At 36.2% G+C, this 18,427-nt stretch overlaps 2 protein-coding genes across 3 annotated transcripts; both read right to left on the bottom strand.

The window, feature by feature from the left end:
* Positions 1 to 959: 959 nt before the first annotated feature.
* LOC104110049 (LOB domain-containing protein 16) lies at positions 960 to 2,736 on the bottom strand. The gene is made up of 2 exons (XM_009619468.4): positions 2,309 to 2,736; positions 960 to 1,615 (listed from the first exon to the last, which is right to left on the bottom strand). Exons 1-2 carry the CDS (start codon positions 2,588 to 2,590, stop codon positions 1,241 to 1,243), a joined length of 657 nt encoding a protein of 218 aa, XP_009617763.1. The 5' UTR covers positions 2,591 to 2,736; the 3' UTR covers positions 960 to 1,240.
* A 3,183-nt stretch (positions 2,737 to 5,919) lies between these two features.
* Positions 5,920 to 18,201, bottom strand: LOC104110048 (poly [ADP-ribose] polymerase 1). Of its 2 annotated transcripts, none has more exons than XM_009619466.4 (20): positions 17,896 to 18,201; positions 15,546 to 15,595; positions 15,260 to 15,449; positions 14,469 to 14,646; positions 14,031 to 14,370; positions 13,521 to 13,716; positions 13,214 to 13,378; positions 12,996 to 13,056; positions 12,854 to 12,917; positions 12,526 to 12,777; positions 10,325 to 10,562; positions 10,043 to 10,158; positions 9,898 to 9,974; positions 9,626 to 9,786; positions 7,956 to 8,147; positions 7,544 to 7,652; positions 7,307 to 7,389; positions 7,084 to 7,221; positions 6,760 to 6,942; positions 5,920 to 6,302 (listed from the first exon to the last, which is right to left on the bottom strand). In XM_009619466.4, the coding sequence occupies exons 1-20, from the start codon at positions 18,037 to 18,039 to the stop codon at positions 6,255 to 6,257; spliced, it is 2,985 nt and encodes a 994-aa protein (XP_009617761.1). In that variant the 5' UTR covers positions 18,040 to 18,201; the 3' UTR covers positions 5,920 to 6,254. The 2 variants fall into 2 exon arrangements, with proteins under 2 accessions (XP_009617761.1, XP_070045339.1); XM_070189238.1 differs by lacking the exon at positions 17,896 to 18,201 and adding an exon at positions 16,147 to 16,693.
* Between the last annotated feature and the right edge of the window lie 226 nt (positions 18,202 to 18,427).

The raw sequence follows: 18,427 nt of genomic DNA, 5'->3' as shown, positions 1-18,427 counted from the left end.
AACGGACAAAATTATCGTTAAGGTATAGCGCGGTGAATAACTGCGCTATATATAAAATGGTGCCTAATTTGTTTTTGACCTATTTGTGTCTCTTGAGTCCAAATGAACATACTTTGGTTCCGGACTCTTTTATTTCCGTGCCTCTTGGCAGTAGCAGAGCAATGATTTTCATTAAAGGGATTCAAGACACAAAAGTAAACACATGAAAAGCTTTTAAGTTGTGTCAAGAGGATTCAACGTGTATATATATATATATTAACCTTATGTATAAAGCGTAATTTTTCAACAAAAATGATTCGGATGGACCCATGCACCCCTTGTTCTGTCGTCACCGTGTATTGGGAGGACCCAAATCTTCTTGAAGGCGTACCTTATTAAGGTACCATCAATGTCAACAAAGTTGTCTTATCTGTTCTGACAAACACTGCGTTGACCTTACTGTAGCAGAATCCAAACACATTAAAGGTATAGATTTGAGGTGAGTTCTTGAATCCGCTGTTTTCAACTTGTAAAAGACTACAATAACTCCAAATCCTCAGTCAAATCTGTCTAACAAATTTGTAGGTTGATAGACTTGGCTTATTGAATAAATAGGCTTGGTCTATTGATTACATTAATTAGATTCAAGATCTTCGAGAAACGAAAATGGAAAGTACTTTTATCCTTCTCGATGCAAAGGCCAGTAAAAGTCATAAATGTGGATATCATAATCAGTATAACTCAAATTTCGAGACTTCTTTCACAATGTCAAAAGGGTGCCTTCTTATTTATTATACGGTCATTAATTAAATTAAATGTTACTCTCTTGTCCCATTTTGATTGTCAATTTAGTTCAAAAGACTTTGTCTCAAAATAATTGTCACTAATTAAATATTTTTAACTATACTTTTAATATTAAAAAAAGTAGTGGTTCTTGCAGCTCGCTAAAGGCCCCTGGTATAAACCATGTAAATGGGGAGTGAGCTAAAACTTGGAGGTAGATATATGCTCAAATAACATTAATATATGTATTCTACATATAATAAGATCGTAACATTTGGAACATACTCACTCTAAATCCTAAATTTGCTTAATAGAAACACAAAGATAAGAAAAGATCACTTTGCAGTCAATCTTCGTGGGAAGTAGCCTCCTTTGTACTTGGAAGATAAAAGTGTTTTTTTCTTCTCATTTTTCCCCTCTTTCTCTCTCTCTCATAGTCTATGTACACATGATTAAAGTAAGAAAAGGCTACTTATTATTAGTTCTTCATCATCCTAAGAGCCAAAGCTTGAAGTTCACCCAACTCAGTTTGAGAAGATCTCTTCCTACTAGTAGTATAGGCTGCTTGATAAAAGACTTGGTCTCTGCTCTGTATCTCTTGTACATTCACTCCATCACTATAATGATCAATGGATTCCAGTGAACTCTGTGGTGATGAGTTGGAGTTCATTGTAAATGTTGGATTATTATTATTATTATTATTGGCTGGGAAAGATGATGCCATCAGCCCTACAGATGCTGCCATATTGTTAGGCCATTGAGGATATGAATTTTCTGAATTTCTTGAATTATTGATTAAGCTTTGTGCCATTTGAGCCTTCATTTGCATCAGTTGAGCTTGCAGGTATGCAACCTAACAAATATAACCAAATTCAAATCAATTACCAGGAGAAAAAAATAACTTGAGAATTTACAATAGAAAACCACTATCTATTTTATTGAGTACTTTGGTTGAAACTTTGAAAGCATTAAGGCATGTTCTCATACTAGAATTGTGTTTTGACCTTGTCCAAGTAGTATTATGTAAAATATTTTCCTGAAAACATTTATACTGAAGAAATTTTTTGGGAAAAACATAAGTGAAAGAAGTCCTTTTTTCCCTTTTAATGAAAAATATTTTATTTTTTAAAAAAAACATCTTTTGATGGTTGGTGGCTAGAAAGGGACTCAATTTCTTCCTTCATACCAAACACGCCCTCAATCTAAAACAAATTAAGCAATAAGTCTTATAGAGATTTTATAAGCAGCTTTCTCAAAGAGTTGCTTCACATAGTAAATCATACTTCCCATTAGCAACAAGCTTCCATTTCATACTTCAAAGGGTTTAAGGACATATAGTAGGAAATATAGAAGAAGAATGGCAAACATAAGGATAAGGATTTAACTTATATACGCAAAGAAATTTTATACTGTTAGTATATTTAAACATGTTATAGCAGTTATAACCTACCTTATCCAAGTTACTAATCCAATTTGTTAAAGACAGTTAGCAAGTGTATCTGTTTAAGTAATTAACCTGTAAATTTACTTGGAAGATTGAAGTTACCTGCTGTTGTAAAGCGAAGATATGAGCAACACAACCATAGACAGGATCTTTGATCCTAGCTTGAGCTTCATAAGCAATGGTGACAACAGCTTCACATCGATCAGCCACTGGAACATGCAGCAACAATTTAGAAACATTACTTGCTCCAAACACCTTATGAATTGCTGCAAATCTAGCTGGCCCTTGTTCTGAGCAAAAATAAGGAGCAAATATACAGTCAGCAGCACACTTGCGGCGCAAAAATTTGCATGCACCACAAGGTGACCCTGTCCCAGAAGCCATAGCAATTAGAACACACGGTTGGTTCAAAAAGAAAAGAAAAGAAAAGAAAGAGAAGAAAAAAAGAGACACACGAACACACTAGGAAATGGTGCAGATATGAAACTGAGAGGAAGATAATTAGGTGGGGTTAATAGTGGACTTATGGGGAGTTTTTATAAGGAATGTGAATGGATGGGGACATAGAAGGTCTCTGTGCAGGGTTCTAAGGGGACATTTATTAATAGCTTCTGCAATTTACACGCTCAAGCTACATATATATATATATATATATATATATATATATATATATATATATATATATATATATATTCCATAAAAGATATACATTGACGACGGTGTAAATAATTATTTATGTTATTAATATAATTTGGTCTATTGTAGTCGATTTTTGTTTTATTTTTCAGATAACTAGTTGCATTTATTGTAAGTAGTTAATTTTAGTTATCTTTTTTTATATTGTAAGTAGGAGCGGAGCCTGGGGAGCAAGGGGTTCGTCTGAATTTTCTTCCTCGAAAAATTACATTGTGTATATAAAGTTAAATTTTATATATATATAACATATATTAGATCCGCTTTGGCACAAGTGAAGAGCTGTTTATATGTTTATTTTTTTATATTTTGAATTCTTTTAATAATTGTCATGCATCTGCCACTGAAATGTATAGAAATTACACTCTTTATAGCTTGAGGTGTGTATATATTATTTGATTTGTTAAGTTTCTTAGAGCAGATTAGCTTAATATGCATTAGTATATTAGTTCCAATTGAGGAAGAAAAGCCCAATTTTTTATTTATTGTTTTTTGTAGTGTTTGTTTACCAGCTTTGCTAGTCGTAATAGTAGTGGTGACAAGGGAGAGGGGCCACTATTATTTGTCCTGTTGTTATATTGAACGTTACGTTTAATTTTTTAAAAGCAGAAAATAGCTTTCCACGTCCTATTTGTTAAATAGTTTCCCGCCGAACGCCGCACCTGGGAACTGCTGCTTCTTATTTGTTGCTTTCTGGAAAAACAATTGTTGCTTTCTGAGGAGAAAAATAAAGTTTTTTTTTAATCCTAGCTAATGACACGTGGTGATGATGCTTTTATACTGACTTCCAAGTTGGGCCTTATTTTCTTTGTTTCAAATATATTTTCCCGGTGAATTATTCCTACAATTAAAAATTCTATGTTTAAGTCATGCAGTTCATATTAGAGTGTATTACATTGGTTTGAGGGAGAAATTATGAAGTCTCCTTGTATAATTTTGGATAATTTTTAGGGTTTGTTACACAAATAGCCGGTCAAATTTATTATTATTTTTTCTAATCGTAATACATAGTTATACACACCTACTATACGTGAATTTTATATATATATATATATATATATATATATATATATATATATATATATTATACATCCGCCGATATTTTTAATTTAAGAGATTAGCTTAGCGATTATTTGGGTTAATTCTTCTAAATTTTATCTCTCGAGTAGAATTTTAGTAGGCCTCGAGTCTTCATCCATATCTGTTTCGCTCCTCATGATTGGCCCCCATTATGTTATTTATGCTACAAAAGTCCAGTTTTGAGCGCACAAATTGTGGCAATGTGTCTCGTATAGATTAAGAGAATGAAGTCTAGTTTTCTCATATTATTTTGGACGAAACTTACACCTTATGAGATAAATGTCCAGTTTTGAGCGCACAAAATTAAGCATTCACAAGGAAGTTGGAGGGTAGCGCTTTCAGTAATTTTATGGTCTCCTTAGTGGAATATCAATATTTTAATATTTTCAATAACACAAAGTTAAAGAGGAGAATTTTTCTTTTGGAAAAGCCTTTAGTCATCTCCTCCCAATTCAATAATGTGAGCCCACAAATGAAAATAAGTGGCATTAGCGAGTATGATATATAGAAAAAGAAAGAATTGTAGCTAAAGAGGAGGTCAGTAATGACTCTTTTAGACTTTGAAATATGGGTGAAGGAAACAGAGCTACTAGTTTCCTTGGTTATATACGTTCATTAAACACCTTTGAAATTTGAAATTTGAAGTTTTGAACTTTCGAGTCCTCAAATTTTCGCTAAATAAGTGCTGCTACACAATGCATATACATGACCTCAGATTATAGCAACCGAGTTAAAGTGTTGCACTTACTTCGAACATGGTAGAGGTTAATGAACATTAATGAATAGGATTCTTGCACTCTTAATCACAGGTTTCGGATCGAGCCTTGAATATGTAAAATTCTGAACAAAAGCATTTTTCCCCTTTAATAGGCCTTATGCGGGGCAAATTCGAAATTAGTCGGACCCTAGTTGCAAGCTATGCATCTGGTTCGAGTAGTAATAATTTTGGTCAGTCTTATTGCTTCTCTTCTATAAGAGCAGAGATTTGAAGGGCGCCTAGTAGCAAAACACGGAAAAAGAAACACTATATTCCTTGCCCAGATTATACGATAAAATCTTCTGCACTTATAATCATTGGTTGTTTAATTAAAATTTATTGCAAGATCAATTCTCTAAGCAAAACATTCTCTAGAGCCAACCACGCAGCATTTCTGGAATATTCAATCATATACATTTCAAAAGACTGATAAAGTATCTACCTTAAAGACTGAATCAAAAGTTTCTTAAAAACTAATTTTCCAAGTTGTACTTATATTTACGTGTAACAACTAAACCTTAAAAAGAAGAGGGGACATGCAAAGTGATTCCTGCAAAACCTTGAAGTGGTTGCTGCAATTTGCAATCCAAAACTTCAGCATTGGATAACACATGGTAAGGGGTACAACTGGCTACACATTCTCCAAATTACGTCTACAGTCAAATGGAAGTTGCAGAAATGCCAAGAGGTTCGTCATCCTAACAAAAGAAAATGGCAGTTTGCAGAAAAAGGGTAAAACCCCATGTTATGTTCCTGCATCAGCTGCACAACTCTAGCTTTGTCCTTATTCCCACCTCTACATTTATCATTTATGCATGCAGCAAACAATCCTCCCTTTTAACACTCGTACCGTCGTATGTTATTATGGGGAGAAGTCTTATACTTGAAACTCAGAGAGGTCACATTATTCTGCATTTTAAATAGATAAAAGTGACAGCTTAGCTTAAATGCATTTGGGGATCAACCAACCCAACCCATTATATTTGATAAATAAAATATATTTTTTTTCAGAAAGATTACCATCTTCCAGAATCATTCATATTTTGTTACCAAACTTTAATTTTAAACAGTTTACTATATAGCCAAAGCAAAGCCAGGAGACACTGTGCAGCTTCTAACTAGTTTCATGTCAAGTTTTCTTAGCAAAATCCGGAAAAGTAGCAGCAGAAAGGACACAAGCCAATTACAACGAAATTTACAGAGCAACAATAGCTTCAACCACAACCAGCAGTGACAGCTCTCAGGTTAATACTGCTAATATCAACCATTGCCATAAAGCTAAGCATCATAGTTGAAAACACAATTCATCTGTTACAAAAAAGGCATTTACATGTGCAGGACGCGATCTCCCCCTAAAACCCCAAAATGAGATCCAACTAAATCTAGCCCTCCCACACACAACAAAAGATAACCTCAGTATCAAGCCTGCACATGATGAGTAAGAAGATGCAGTTTCCACTAATATGGAGTGGAACCATCAATACATAACAGATATATTTACAAGTCTGAATCATAACTTCACCGCTTATAATTAAACCTCACTTTGACCAAGAATTGCAGCTTTACCTGCAGAACATACAAATTAAAAGCAGCGAGTCCATCAGTATGTTCATCTATGTACTTCACATCCCTATCCCCACGACCGAAGAATGTCATGCAATAAGTTTGAACATGATATTAGAATATGTATAATTGTTAAAAAGATAAAGCTTCTAAATGATTTCTTCACACAATTAATAGGCGATCCTGACTTAAAAACGCAAAATAATTTATCTATTACTCTTTGAATCAACTAATAAACTACTTTAACGGGTTAACTAATAATAATTTGCTTCATGTCAGTGCCAAACAATTCTGGTGTTTATGAAAAACATAAACCTACTGATTTATCTGAAAGAAGCAAAAAATAAATACATAACCCTTATAGTTCGTCAAATTCACTGATAGAGTTAGCTCTGCATCAAACAAGAATAGGTGTTTGAATACTCTCAAACGTTTATCACCAAATAAAAAGAAAACTTACTTGGGCAGTGTCGTAGACTATGTATTCATTATACAAAAGCTCAGAGTTCTTAACGTTTGATGGTACTGGTTTTCCATGCGGCACCACAACTTCATCCCTCCACTTCACAAACTCTGAGCTCTCAGGTACTGTCTTGCCAAGACCCTTAGTAGAGTGCTTCCCTTTAGGAGGTTTGTCAATATACTACATGGAAGCCAAAGAAAGCAGCAATAAATATCAGAAGTAACAAACTCAAACAGGAAGCCGAAGAGAAATAGGACAATGCACTGAATGAACGAAATAATAACAGCAGTATAGCACGGCAATCCTACAGTAGCTACTCACCTTAGCTTTCTTTAGCTCATAAACTTCACCTAAAGCAACTTCACTGAGAAGCATAAATCCAACAGGGTTCTTGCGATCAGTGAAGCAATATTGTGCACTTTTACTGACCATATCAGCAAAGTAAATTCCCTTTCCAAACTACACGGTAGGAAGACAAAAAAGTAGCTACAAAATGGACGTCAATCCAAAACTGCAAAAGGAAAACGTAAGGGGCAGCTGATACCATATATCCTGTAGCTGGGGCTTCCGGAGGAGCAATTCTTAGTCCTTGGCTTAGTATACCCACAAAGTTTGTCAAACGAGAACCTGAAAGGCAAGGATTTCGATGCAGTATTAAGTTCATTTTAGCAGTTTGATAACAATCTCATAACCTAAAATTTCAAAAACAATGTAAATTCTTAGCCATTCAAATGATAAATCCTCCAGTTGACAGGTCGACTTGATATGTGCTTCAACTTACCGTGCCATAGAAGCATTCTGTTCTTCAGTTTCTCTCTGTGGGGTGCAAACTTGTCAAATTCGCCTTCACGTTCAAGAGAAAACACTTCTTCCACTTCCAGAACCCAATCCTGAGAAAATTCCAACATTAGCACATACCCTTTTTTCCAGAAAGTTGAAACATAAAACATTGTGTCTTTTTCAAATTGCTTCAATAAGAAGGTAGATAGCTAAAGGTTTAGGGGGGGGGGGGGGGGGGGGTGCAGCTATGTTGCTGGTGCTCTCACCACAGCTAGCCCATTGTGCTTATAGAACTATTTTCGGTTTTCGAAAGTGACGCACAAAAAGATTCAACTGAAAAACTAGCCAGCTCCTCGGGAAAAAAACGCGTTAGAGGAAGGGGGAGTCACCAACAAAAAGAACCTTAAACCCACCTTATGTGTAGGAGCATGAGTACTTTGGAGATACTTTTCAATCACTCGATAATCTTCACTGTGATGAGGAATTGGAGATATATCACAGTGTAGCTTCTTATACTTGTCATCCAGAGAATCATCATTATCAATGTCAAAGCCAACAAGTCTTGAAGCTATTTCAATGTCCTGAAGAGCTTCCAGCATTTTTATCTATCAAAAAATACATAGCAGCATAAGTTAGCTGGAACCCCGGCACCCGAATGAGATGGCTAGAAGAGGTAGTGAGTAAAATATGTAACCAAAGAAAACAGAAATAAAGGGAATGGAAGAGCAGATACTTCAGTCAGAGTATGTCCTCTTTATGACCTCACTGATGTCCGTGCACTTACCACATAATGCATGATCTTTAAAAGTATGAAAATACAGAGACAAGCAATTCTACAAATGAGCTCAGCTGATAAATATGGCTCAAACTTTATACAAGCCACCTGAAGCTTAAACTTTTCTTGATAACCAACAAATACACGAGGGCTAGCTGGCACACGGTTCAGGAATTGGTGGATAATGGCCCCGCCCCTCTACCCTTCTCCACTTAAATACCAAGCTTTTGTCAGTAGCAAGGTTTGAACTTGTAATGTGCATTCAACCCACACATCACGCATTGCGGTCTTACCCCTAGACCAAAGCCAGGACTCATCAGGATCTTAACTAAAATTACATGCAATACCTTCACTTTCAGCACTGAGCCAACCTATTGCAGCTTTTGATTACAGGATGTTCCTAATTTGAAGGAAATAGACAAGAAGTTTCACCTAGTCAAGTGTCCTTCGTTGCTATGGGGAAAAAAAGGGTGATTATAAGAAACCTAATACAGAATAAAAGCCTACTATACAAATGGTTATGAAGTTTTGCAGAAAAGGAGGAAGTGTGGAATGAAGTCGTAGAAATAAGATATAGAATGGAAAATAAATGGTGCTCAAAACAGGTCTCAACCTCCCATGGAACAGGCCTATGGAAACAAACTAAAAGACCAGGATGAGTTCTGGCCCATCATCAGAATGAAAATTGGAGACGAGAAGAAAGTCCAGATGTGGCAAGACATATTGATGCAGGGAAAGACTTTAAAAGATAATTCGCGGATCTATATAGTATCAAAAATAATCCTCACTGAAGTGTTACTGAATGCTCTATTAGTGAAGTGGGGAAATGGTGTTTAGACGAAACTTAGAAGACTAGGAAGTGGTAAATATCACTCTTCTGCTGATAGAATCGGAGGTATAGAAAGCACATAGATTGCAGCGGATGGTGAAGAGTAATGGAGTTTTCTCAGAAGGCTCATGCTACAAACAGTTGCAAATAATGAACCATTAAAGGAGTAACCAATGGCCCTGGAAGATGTAGAGACAAAAAGAAAGCTTGTTTTGGATGCTAACATCACATAGAGCCTGTTTAACTCATTGAAAAATCTGCAGAAAAGAGGCATCAGGAAATGCAAAAATAGATGTTTCTGAGTGAATAAAACCAGGGGACACCTATTCTTAGACTGCTAAGGGACATGGCAATCGGTATATGTTTTTTAACTTGGTTGCTGCAGTGGGTGATCCCTCAAAATCCCTAGGATGGCACAACACAGCTGGCAGAGTAGTTGCCAAATTAAACAGCATTGATATCAAGTAAAGGGGATTCACCTTTAACTTAAAATCATCTTCATCTTTAATAACATGAGGATGAATAGATGGTATGACTGTGAAAAAGCGGTTGCTTGCATCAACAAGAAGGGTCTCCTTAACAGCTGGATCATGATTAGTACCGCTTAACAAATTTTGTATCTCCGTCAACGCCTCAAAACCTAAGTACCAGAAACATAATCAGGAACTAGTCAGTGAATAAGTTTAAAACACATTACATAAAATAGATAAGAGGAGATGCCCCATAGAAATAGATAGCTGAATAAATGTACCTTTTTGGATATTCCTTTTACTCAGCTTTCCTAGTGGCATCTCAGACATATTTATCTCAAATTCCATCATAGCAGCCCTGCAGCATTTGTGGTTCAGCTGCATTCTTAAACATACAACGAATTCAACAGTGAGATTTCATTTAACCTGTATGTCTCAACATTAAAGAGCATCTTCATCAGTTCTATCAATGGAGGGGCAAGTTTGCTGTTTGTGTCATTGAGATTTCTCTTCGTAGTGGGCTTTTTGTCAACCCCATAATCCTACAATGTAAATCATTTTGAAAATCTGAGCACTTGGTGGAAGGTACTTCACGTTTCTATAGTATAACAATAATAAAAAATAAGATGTTATTATAAAGGCATCCCAAGGGTACAACCCAAAATGAGCAAAATGTTTAAAGACATGAGGTGAAAGGAGGTGGCTAACAATATCCAGAGGATAAAATCTGCCAGGTTGCTTCTGAAAATTTGTCTTTTGTTCCCATGCTTCCCATGAGTTCCCAGTCTTCTCAAGAAACAAACGTTTAAACTCTTGTATTGCATCTGATTTAGACATCTCTTCTAACTTGTTTCCTCCAATTTTCTCATTTCCAACGCGACCCCACTTGCGAAAGACATAACATTCTGACCCTTTGTCCTCTTCAATAATTTGAAGGATATAGTAACTGCAGACACCAGAAACAAAACAGCTAAAATACCATATGATCAAACAGAACCAAGATCTCACATGGGCAAAGCTGCCAAAGCTACAGATAGAAATCATCCTTTCCACTTCTATACAAGTGCTACTTTACAACTGGAAGAGGATGAGACTATCTCACTGTCATGGAAAAACAAGCTATTTCCAAAGTCGGATGATATTTTTAAAAAAAACTAATTCTCATGTAGAGATGCATCCACTTTTTTAAACTTCGGCTTAGTTAAATTCAAACCAGTCATTCTATGAAGAAAAGAAATAGCCTGCTTATGAAATGGTTATGGAGGTTCAAGGAACAAGTATGATGGAGGGGAGTTATTTGTGAAAAATATGGAACTGAAAGACAGTGAGAGTATGGGAATCATTCAGAGCTCTTTGGCCTTCTTGCAGTACAAATATGAATCACAAGGTGTAATGGGATGAAAAAAACTTTCTGGGGTGACCATTGGCTAGGACAGGGAGCTTTGAAGCAGTTGTTTCCAGATAATTTTAATCTGAGACAGCAGCAAGATGCAAAAGTAAGTGAAACTTGGGGCCAAGGATAGAATTGACTTTAGAATGATTGGGAAATCAATAGAATTGCTAAATTTTTCAGAATCCTTTTTTTTATTACCTGAAATTTTTTCAGAATTCTGAAGCATTTCAAAGGCACAACTGAAAATCAGGGTAGATTATTATGGCAGACGCATAGGAAAAGAAATTACACCATCAAATCCTCTTATGAGGTACTCCTCATGCCGGATAAAAGGTAAATGTCTGGCCTTGGAAGTACATAATGAAAGAAAAAATTCCTTACAAGGTGGCTCCATTGCTTTGCCGGGTTGCTAACAATGTCAAAAGGTCTGTTTGACTCGAGAACAATTTGAAAAGAAGGGGAATCCAACTATGTTCAAGATGCTATTTCTATATAATTAAAAAAAAAAAAAGAGAGAGAAAACAGACACCTTTTTTGCATTGTGGAGTAACTGATCAACTCTGGCAATTATTTTTAAACACGAAGAGAATTAAATAACAATGCCAGGATCAACTGGTGACCTTCTGGCTTGCTGGAACAGCTTAGGAAGACTTGTTAGGCAGAAGAACAGATGGAAAACAGTCCATGCTTGTACTTGGTGGACTATTTCGAAGGAAAGAAACTCAAGATGTTTTGAAGACAGATGTAGCTCAATTCACAAGATCAAGATGAATTGCCTTCTTTTATTTCACTTTTGGTGTAAGATGAATTCTAGATGCTGCAGGTTCACTCTTAGATGTAATAGAATCCTTGTTAGATGAACATGAACTCATGAACAAGGACATACTTTTGCTGTTTTTGAAATTGTAAATATGGCATGGCACAAGTTTTTCACCCAACCTTTCGAAGTTGTTTCTTTCACACTTTATTATTCCATTAATATTGTGCGTATTTTTCTGAAACTAGTTACTCTCATTGAATTACATTTTCTCAGGCCCAACTCCCTAGCCACATGAGAATTCTTTTTCCCAACTCTAACAAAATGAAATGTGAAGGCAGATGGATTATTCCCTCATTTTACTTATCCTTGAACTTTTTCAGTAAGGATAGGACATTCTACATAATTCTGGCACCAGATACTTAGGTTATGTCTAATGGTTTATGTATAATTCTTCTAATTCAGTTGAGATTTAAAATAGCAGACTTCCAACATTTTTTCACTTTTAAAATAAGTGAATTTGGTAATTTGCTTGGTATGTTAATGTCATTATGTACCTCACAATATACTTCAGATTTACAGAATCTATGATGATTCAATTCTCAAGCAGAATCTACATATGACAATTACGCAGAAACATCTCAATTAGTGATGCAGAAAAGACCAGAAGTGAAACGCAGAAGAAGAAACTACCCAAAAAAAAAGACAGCCACTAGATTGTTATTGCATATTTCAGCAGGAAAAATATGGATACATCACCTATTAATACCACTTGAGAGATCCGACATGTTCAGAGTCGTATTATATATGCTAGTTTTATCCTCAAGAATGTGTCCTGAATCTTGCAAGCCAGATGACTCATGAACCGCGCTTCTCCCTTTTACTTTGACAGTTACCATGCTCCCAGTCTCTCCATAAGCTTCTAATTTATACAAGTCAAAAGGAAGTTTTTTCTTTCTCTCGATACTATCCACCAAATAATCCTCCCGAACTATTGGCACTTTCATTCTCCTGTCAAAATTAAACAGATGGGAGTGAAGAAGTTGTCAGGGGAAAGTTTACTGGTTGCAACTTGCAAGGAGTTTACCTGGCCTTCTTTATCTCGGAATCTTGATCATCCAACATCCCTATCACAACTAAGCAATTTGTGTCTGCAAGTCCAAATATCCCTACATTCAGAATATAACAAGGACAAAGTTTAAACCTATATTCTAAAATCGATAAGGCACCTTTCTTTATCTTGGCATGCAGCTGTCCACCAGCTTCCTCAATTTTGCTCTTCCAGTTTTCCTATTAAATTGAAAAATGCGCATTAATAAGCTGAACAAAAAAATCAAAAAGCGGAAGTGCAACTTCAAATACTCATGAGTAATCCACTTTTTTCGATAGGTACTCATGAATGATCCACTAGAGAAAAGAGAAATTGGAAAATAAGGAAAAGTCTTACCCTGGACTCTTCAGATGATCCTGCTAAAGCAACTTTTAGATCCCCTAGGTTTTCGCCCTTGGAAGACTGAGATAGCCCATTAGCAGCCTGGCTCACAGATGCCTTGCTGGGTGTAGCCGGGGGCAGTATTCTTTCTGGTTTTTTTAACTTTTGTGATTTATTCCACTGGACAGAAAATAACAGTTATATAATTTCTCCAGCTAAAGAGCTTTGATTGCAAGCCTAAAAATATTTTGGCTATAAAGGAATCTTTTAAAGTGCTGCTCATTCGTCTGCTATCAGATCTTAGAATTTGTTAACCATGTACCTTGAGAAGATACTCATTGCTGGTTTCATCAGGAATTTTCCATTTTCCTTTAACACGTTTTATGTCAGTGGCAGAGTAAGAACACTTGCTCCATGCTGACAAATAGCCGTGGCATTTATACATGCCTCCAGAATATCGAAGGTATCCTGAACAAAGGGGACATTTGGGGAGTGCTCCAAAAAGCATCCGATCAGCACTGGATAAAGCCAAAAAAGAAGAGCACCAGAAACTGTATGAGTACCGCACTAAAAGCCCGTCCACATTGAACAGTTATTTTGCAATCAACAAAAAAATAAATCCAGAAGGAACAAAAAGGCGATATTGAATGACGGGTATAAGGGAAAGTAAGGAAGGGAAGTAAAACCCACATCTGGCCAAGTTCCCAAACAGTACTAGTACAAACTATCCTAAGTTAGCAATTGACAAAACGCAGTTAGGAATATTGTGTGCATCATAAGTGACAAAGACCATAGCTTAGATATATCAGATTAAGCGTCAGAAGAACCATACCAGCGATCTCGCAAATCAAGCTCCGATCCTGTAGATTCCTGATCATTAGCTTCAAGCATCTCTCGCAACTCTCCTGTACTGACATGCTTTTTGAGATCATCCTTGAGTGCCCATAGGGCTTTAGTCTGCGCCTCCAGTTGACTCTCCAACTCGGATGCTTTGGAGAGTCCATCCTTCACATTGTTAGTATTCCTGTCTAACACATTTTTGCTGGCAGAAACATCAGCTTCGGCTTTAGCAATCTTTAATTTCTCACTGTTCTTACTGGCTTTTTTCCTTTTAGCACCAGCCTTAGATGTTGATTCCTGTGCTAGTTCCTCCTTGGGCTCAGTTTTGTTACCTAAGACAATTGTCAAACACATTAGTTGCTAACGAGGGAAGAAAAGAGTTTCCAACTACAATAGTAATGTGCAATTAAATGAGCGAAGTTCTTATTACCCGTCGATGAAGAACTCTTAAACAGGGATAGAACAACTGTCTGATAAGCTGCTGAGAGGCTATCCCATCCAGATAACTTTTCAACCTGGGTAGTCGAAGATATTTCAGAGAAACACTTTGCATGATGCCATGCCAGGGACTTAGCACGTTGACCTTCAGGTTTGGATGATAAGCGGACCTAACAACAGATAGCAAGTATTTAAGAAAAGTATATTGAACTTCTAGATGGCTGTCCATTAAGATGATAATGCAATTGAGAAATAAGACGATGGATACAAAAAACAATTATTAATTCATATTTCACACTCGAGCTTGGTAATTTCAACAAGATAAGAAAAGCTAAAAGGCACATCATTTGTTTATGAATAATTTAAAGCCATACATTAAAGAGAATAACCAAATTTTCTGAAAACTAATAAAATGGTAAAGAGGTTGTAACTGGATGATCAAAAAGAACTTCTAAATAGTGACGCAAACAAAAAAATTCTTGTAATTGACATTTAAATAAGCTTCCTATAAACTTAAAGCTAAATCATGTTTACCAAAAAAATTCTAAAAGAAGAGAGAGAGAGATCAACACGAAAATAGTATTATGGTAACTAAAATGTAAAGAACGCAAGAAACACATACTGTTCGAGTGCTTACACCAACCGAACAAAGGCCGTGATCTATGACAGTTCAACCAAGTCTAACTAATCTACTCCCAGGAAAGAAATTACGGTGGACTTAGAATGTGACAAAAAGAAACAAATAGTAATAGCTAACTAAAGCATATTGGTTGCAAAACCAACCTCCCCTTTAACAATCTTTTGGTTGCAGTGCCGACAGGAAGCACGGGATGTTTGAGAGACTTCAATACCACATTCCATTGCGGCAGGAGCAGGGATGTTTGAGGATCCTGATCCACCACCCTCTACATATTCCCTTATCTTCTGCTGATCCTCCCATCGCAACTGATCAACCCCTTCAACATCTTCAAGGCTAAGATCAAAATAAAGGCAATGAAAAATTATAGTCCTTTCTAGTATCGCCAGACCACAATTTAACCGCAAATTTTAAGAAAAGAAAGTGGCATACGATTTTATCTGCTTTGCTTTCCTCAAGATGCAGCTAGCATGATGCCACATCTGATTCAAGAAAACAAGCACCAATTAAATGGACATAAAGTGGAGAGTTCAAAGGCAGATCAATGAAGATAACTCAAAGCTTGTAAACAACAGCAAAAACGAAAAAGAAAAAACAAAAGCAGTAGGCCTTAAGACACTTAACTAACCAATAAATAGCATAATGAAGGAAGCTCCGTTGCCAAATTTACCATCAGAATAAGAGCAACATGTGTCAACAAGAAGGTACAGTTCCAACTTCCAACAAACACTTCAGAAGGAGTTCTTTTCATTATCCTATACTTGAGTCTCTTTTTAGTATGCAAGCTACAGTTTTGAGGAATCAAACTAACATATAAAAATTTTAAGAGTCTTCACAATTCAAGAATCTGCAAGACATAATGCATGTTGATATGTACTTGAAATTTCCTTATTACCAAAGAGAATTGGAACCACCAGAGACAGTCACAAACAAAATCTACAACGGAAGCAACCCGTTTCATCAACTTGCAAGACAACAGAAGATACCTAGAGAGCAAAACGTGTCAATTCTGCATAAGAGCTAAAATAAGTACCTGTATCATCAGAAAGCAAGGCCACCACCACAACTTTGAGATATTATGGAACAACCAAAGATGGATGAGCATGACTTTCAGGCATACAACCATCCACCGGATTTGTAATTCTAATAATAAGGGAAAAGGTCCAAATTTTCCCCTGTGCTATCCATTGATACCCTTGCCTTTAGCGAATCGTCTTGCATTTGCCCTAACCATTAACACCACTCCAGCGACAAATGAATGGACTTCACGTGTCAAAATATGTTGAGGAAAAGGGTCCAAATTTATCCCTCTATGTTTGAACATGGTTTAAAATTACCATCCACTATTCTTCAAGGGAGCTCCATTATCCACTATTCTTCAAGGGAGCTCCATTAGGGGTCAAGAGAAAGGGTGTCTTTGGTACGAACGAAAACATTTTTCGGAAAAAGTTTTCCAATTTTCCCATTGGCTTAAATGTTTTGGAAAATATTTTCCTCATGAACTCATTTTCCTCCAATTGGAGTAAAATGTTTTCCCTATCAAGAGAAGGGATAACATTTTCCAAAACTCTTTTTCAACCTTCACCGCCCTATTCCCCATCCCCACTACCCCCCACCCCCACACCCCACCCACCCCAACCTCCTACCTCCACCCCCACCCTAAATAAAGAGACTTCATTTTCATGTTGCAGATATAGTACTTTTTTTTTATTTCAACAAAATGAGTATCTTCTTTTCATGACGTAGAAAAAGTATTTTCTTTCATTTCAACAAAATGGGTACTTTCTTTTGATAATGTAGAAAAGTCTTTTCTTTCATTTCAACAAAACGAGTACTTTCTTTTTTTGTCGTAGAAAGAGTACTTTCTTTTTCAACAAAAAAAAAGAGTATTTTCTTTTTAGTTATGGAGCTCAAATTTTAACGTTGTTTTTGTGCGAAACCTTTTGATTTGTGTGAATTTTTAAAGAATAATTAAATTCTTGAACAAAATATAGTCCTAAAAACGTTGGTATTTGTTTTGGAGGGGAGGGGTGAGGGAGCACAAGAAACATGGGGATTTGGGTGAAAGGGGTGAGGATAGTAGCATAAAAAATTATTTTTCTAAAAAATATTTTCTATTGGAAAGGGTTTTTCACTCACTAACCAATCAAGAGAAAATTGGTTATAAAACCACTCATTTTCCTAGAAACATTTTCAAGGAAAACACTTTCCATGAAAAACATTTTACTTCGTACCCAACACACCCAAAATTTGAGAGTTTTTCCTAACGGCAGGGTAAGATTAGACTCAAAGTGTAACACAGGGAAAAGTTGCTCAATTTCGTATAGTTCATGAGCAAAATTGACCATTTTCCCTTCCAATAATAGTTCAGGCCTTCAATTATAGGTAACATAGCGCACGCATTCCTGAGTTTCACTATAACGTCTACATTTTTACTATCCCAGATAACTGATCATATCCACATTAAGTTGTATGCCTACATCAAGCATGGAATAAAGTAATGTGCAAAACCCACAAAAGGAAAAAGGGTTTTTAAAAAAAGCACCGAATAAACTGGCACGATCTTCCAGAAAAATACTTTTGAGAGGAAAAAAGAAAGAAACAAGAAAAGATCAACGCACAATTAAAAAAAGCATGGGAAAGACGCAAAGTGAAAACAAACATAGAAAGGGGAGAGGAAATTTTTCATATTACAAGATTATGCAAGTGAAATCGACAAAAAAGTAAAAGCCTTTAAGTCTTTTTCGTGGTAAAAGAACATATCTAAGAAGCAAGAACATACAGGCATGAAGCCATCAAATTGAGTGGCTTGGACCATTTTTCCAAGCCTGAAAATTTCCTTGTCAATAGGATTTTTGCAGGTCTTGCATGATGAACGCGACGACTTTGCATACTCTGCTTTCCATGGCTTCGGAGGGTTCGCCATTTTCACCTTCTATTTTTTGGGTGTTTGTGTTTTCGTTCTTGCGCTCTCTCTCTCTCTGGATAGTGTCACTGTTCATGCAGATTTATTAGAGTGGACTGAGAGTGGTGTCACCGGAGTGACGCACACAGGCTGGGGGAAGAATTTTGGAATGAATGTTTTTTGAGAATCTTTGAGCTGTCGCCTTGCTTTGACTGTGGACCTAATGGGTTCCTAAACAACCAACTTATTTTGGGCTTAAGTCCACCGATAATTGGGCTTGCATTTTTTTTTCCGGGGATTTAGAGCCGTGCCCAATATTTATGTCACTTTTTAACCTGTAACCTATTTTTAAAAATTATTGATTTGATAGCTAACTGACAAAAAATCCGTAATAATATAAAAATTACAC

Source organism: Nicotiana tomentosiformis, chromosome 1, assembly GCF_000390325.3.
Source record: "Nicotiana tomentosiformis chromosome 1, ASM39032v3, whole genome shotgun sequence".
In the NCBI taxonomy this organism is placed as follows: domain Eukaryota; kingdom Viridiplantae; phylum Streptophyta; class Magnoliopsida; order Solanales; family Solanaceae; genus Nicotiana; species Nicotiana tomentosiformis.
Note: the sequence above shows the minus strand (reverse complement) of the source record. Positions and strands in the feature narration are given on the sequence as shown.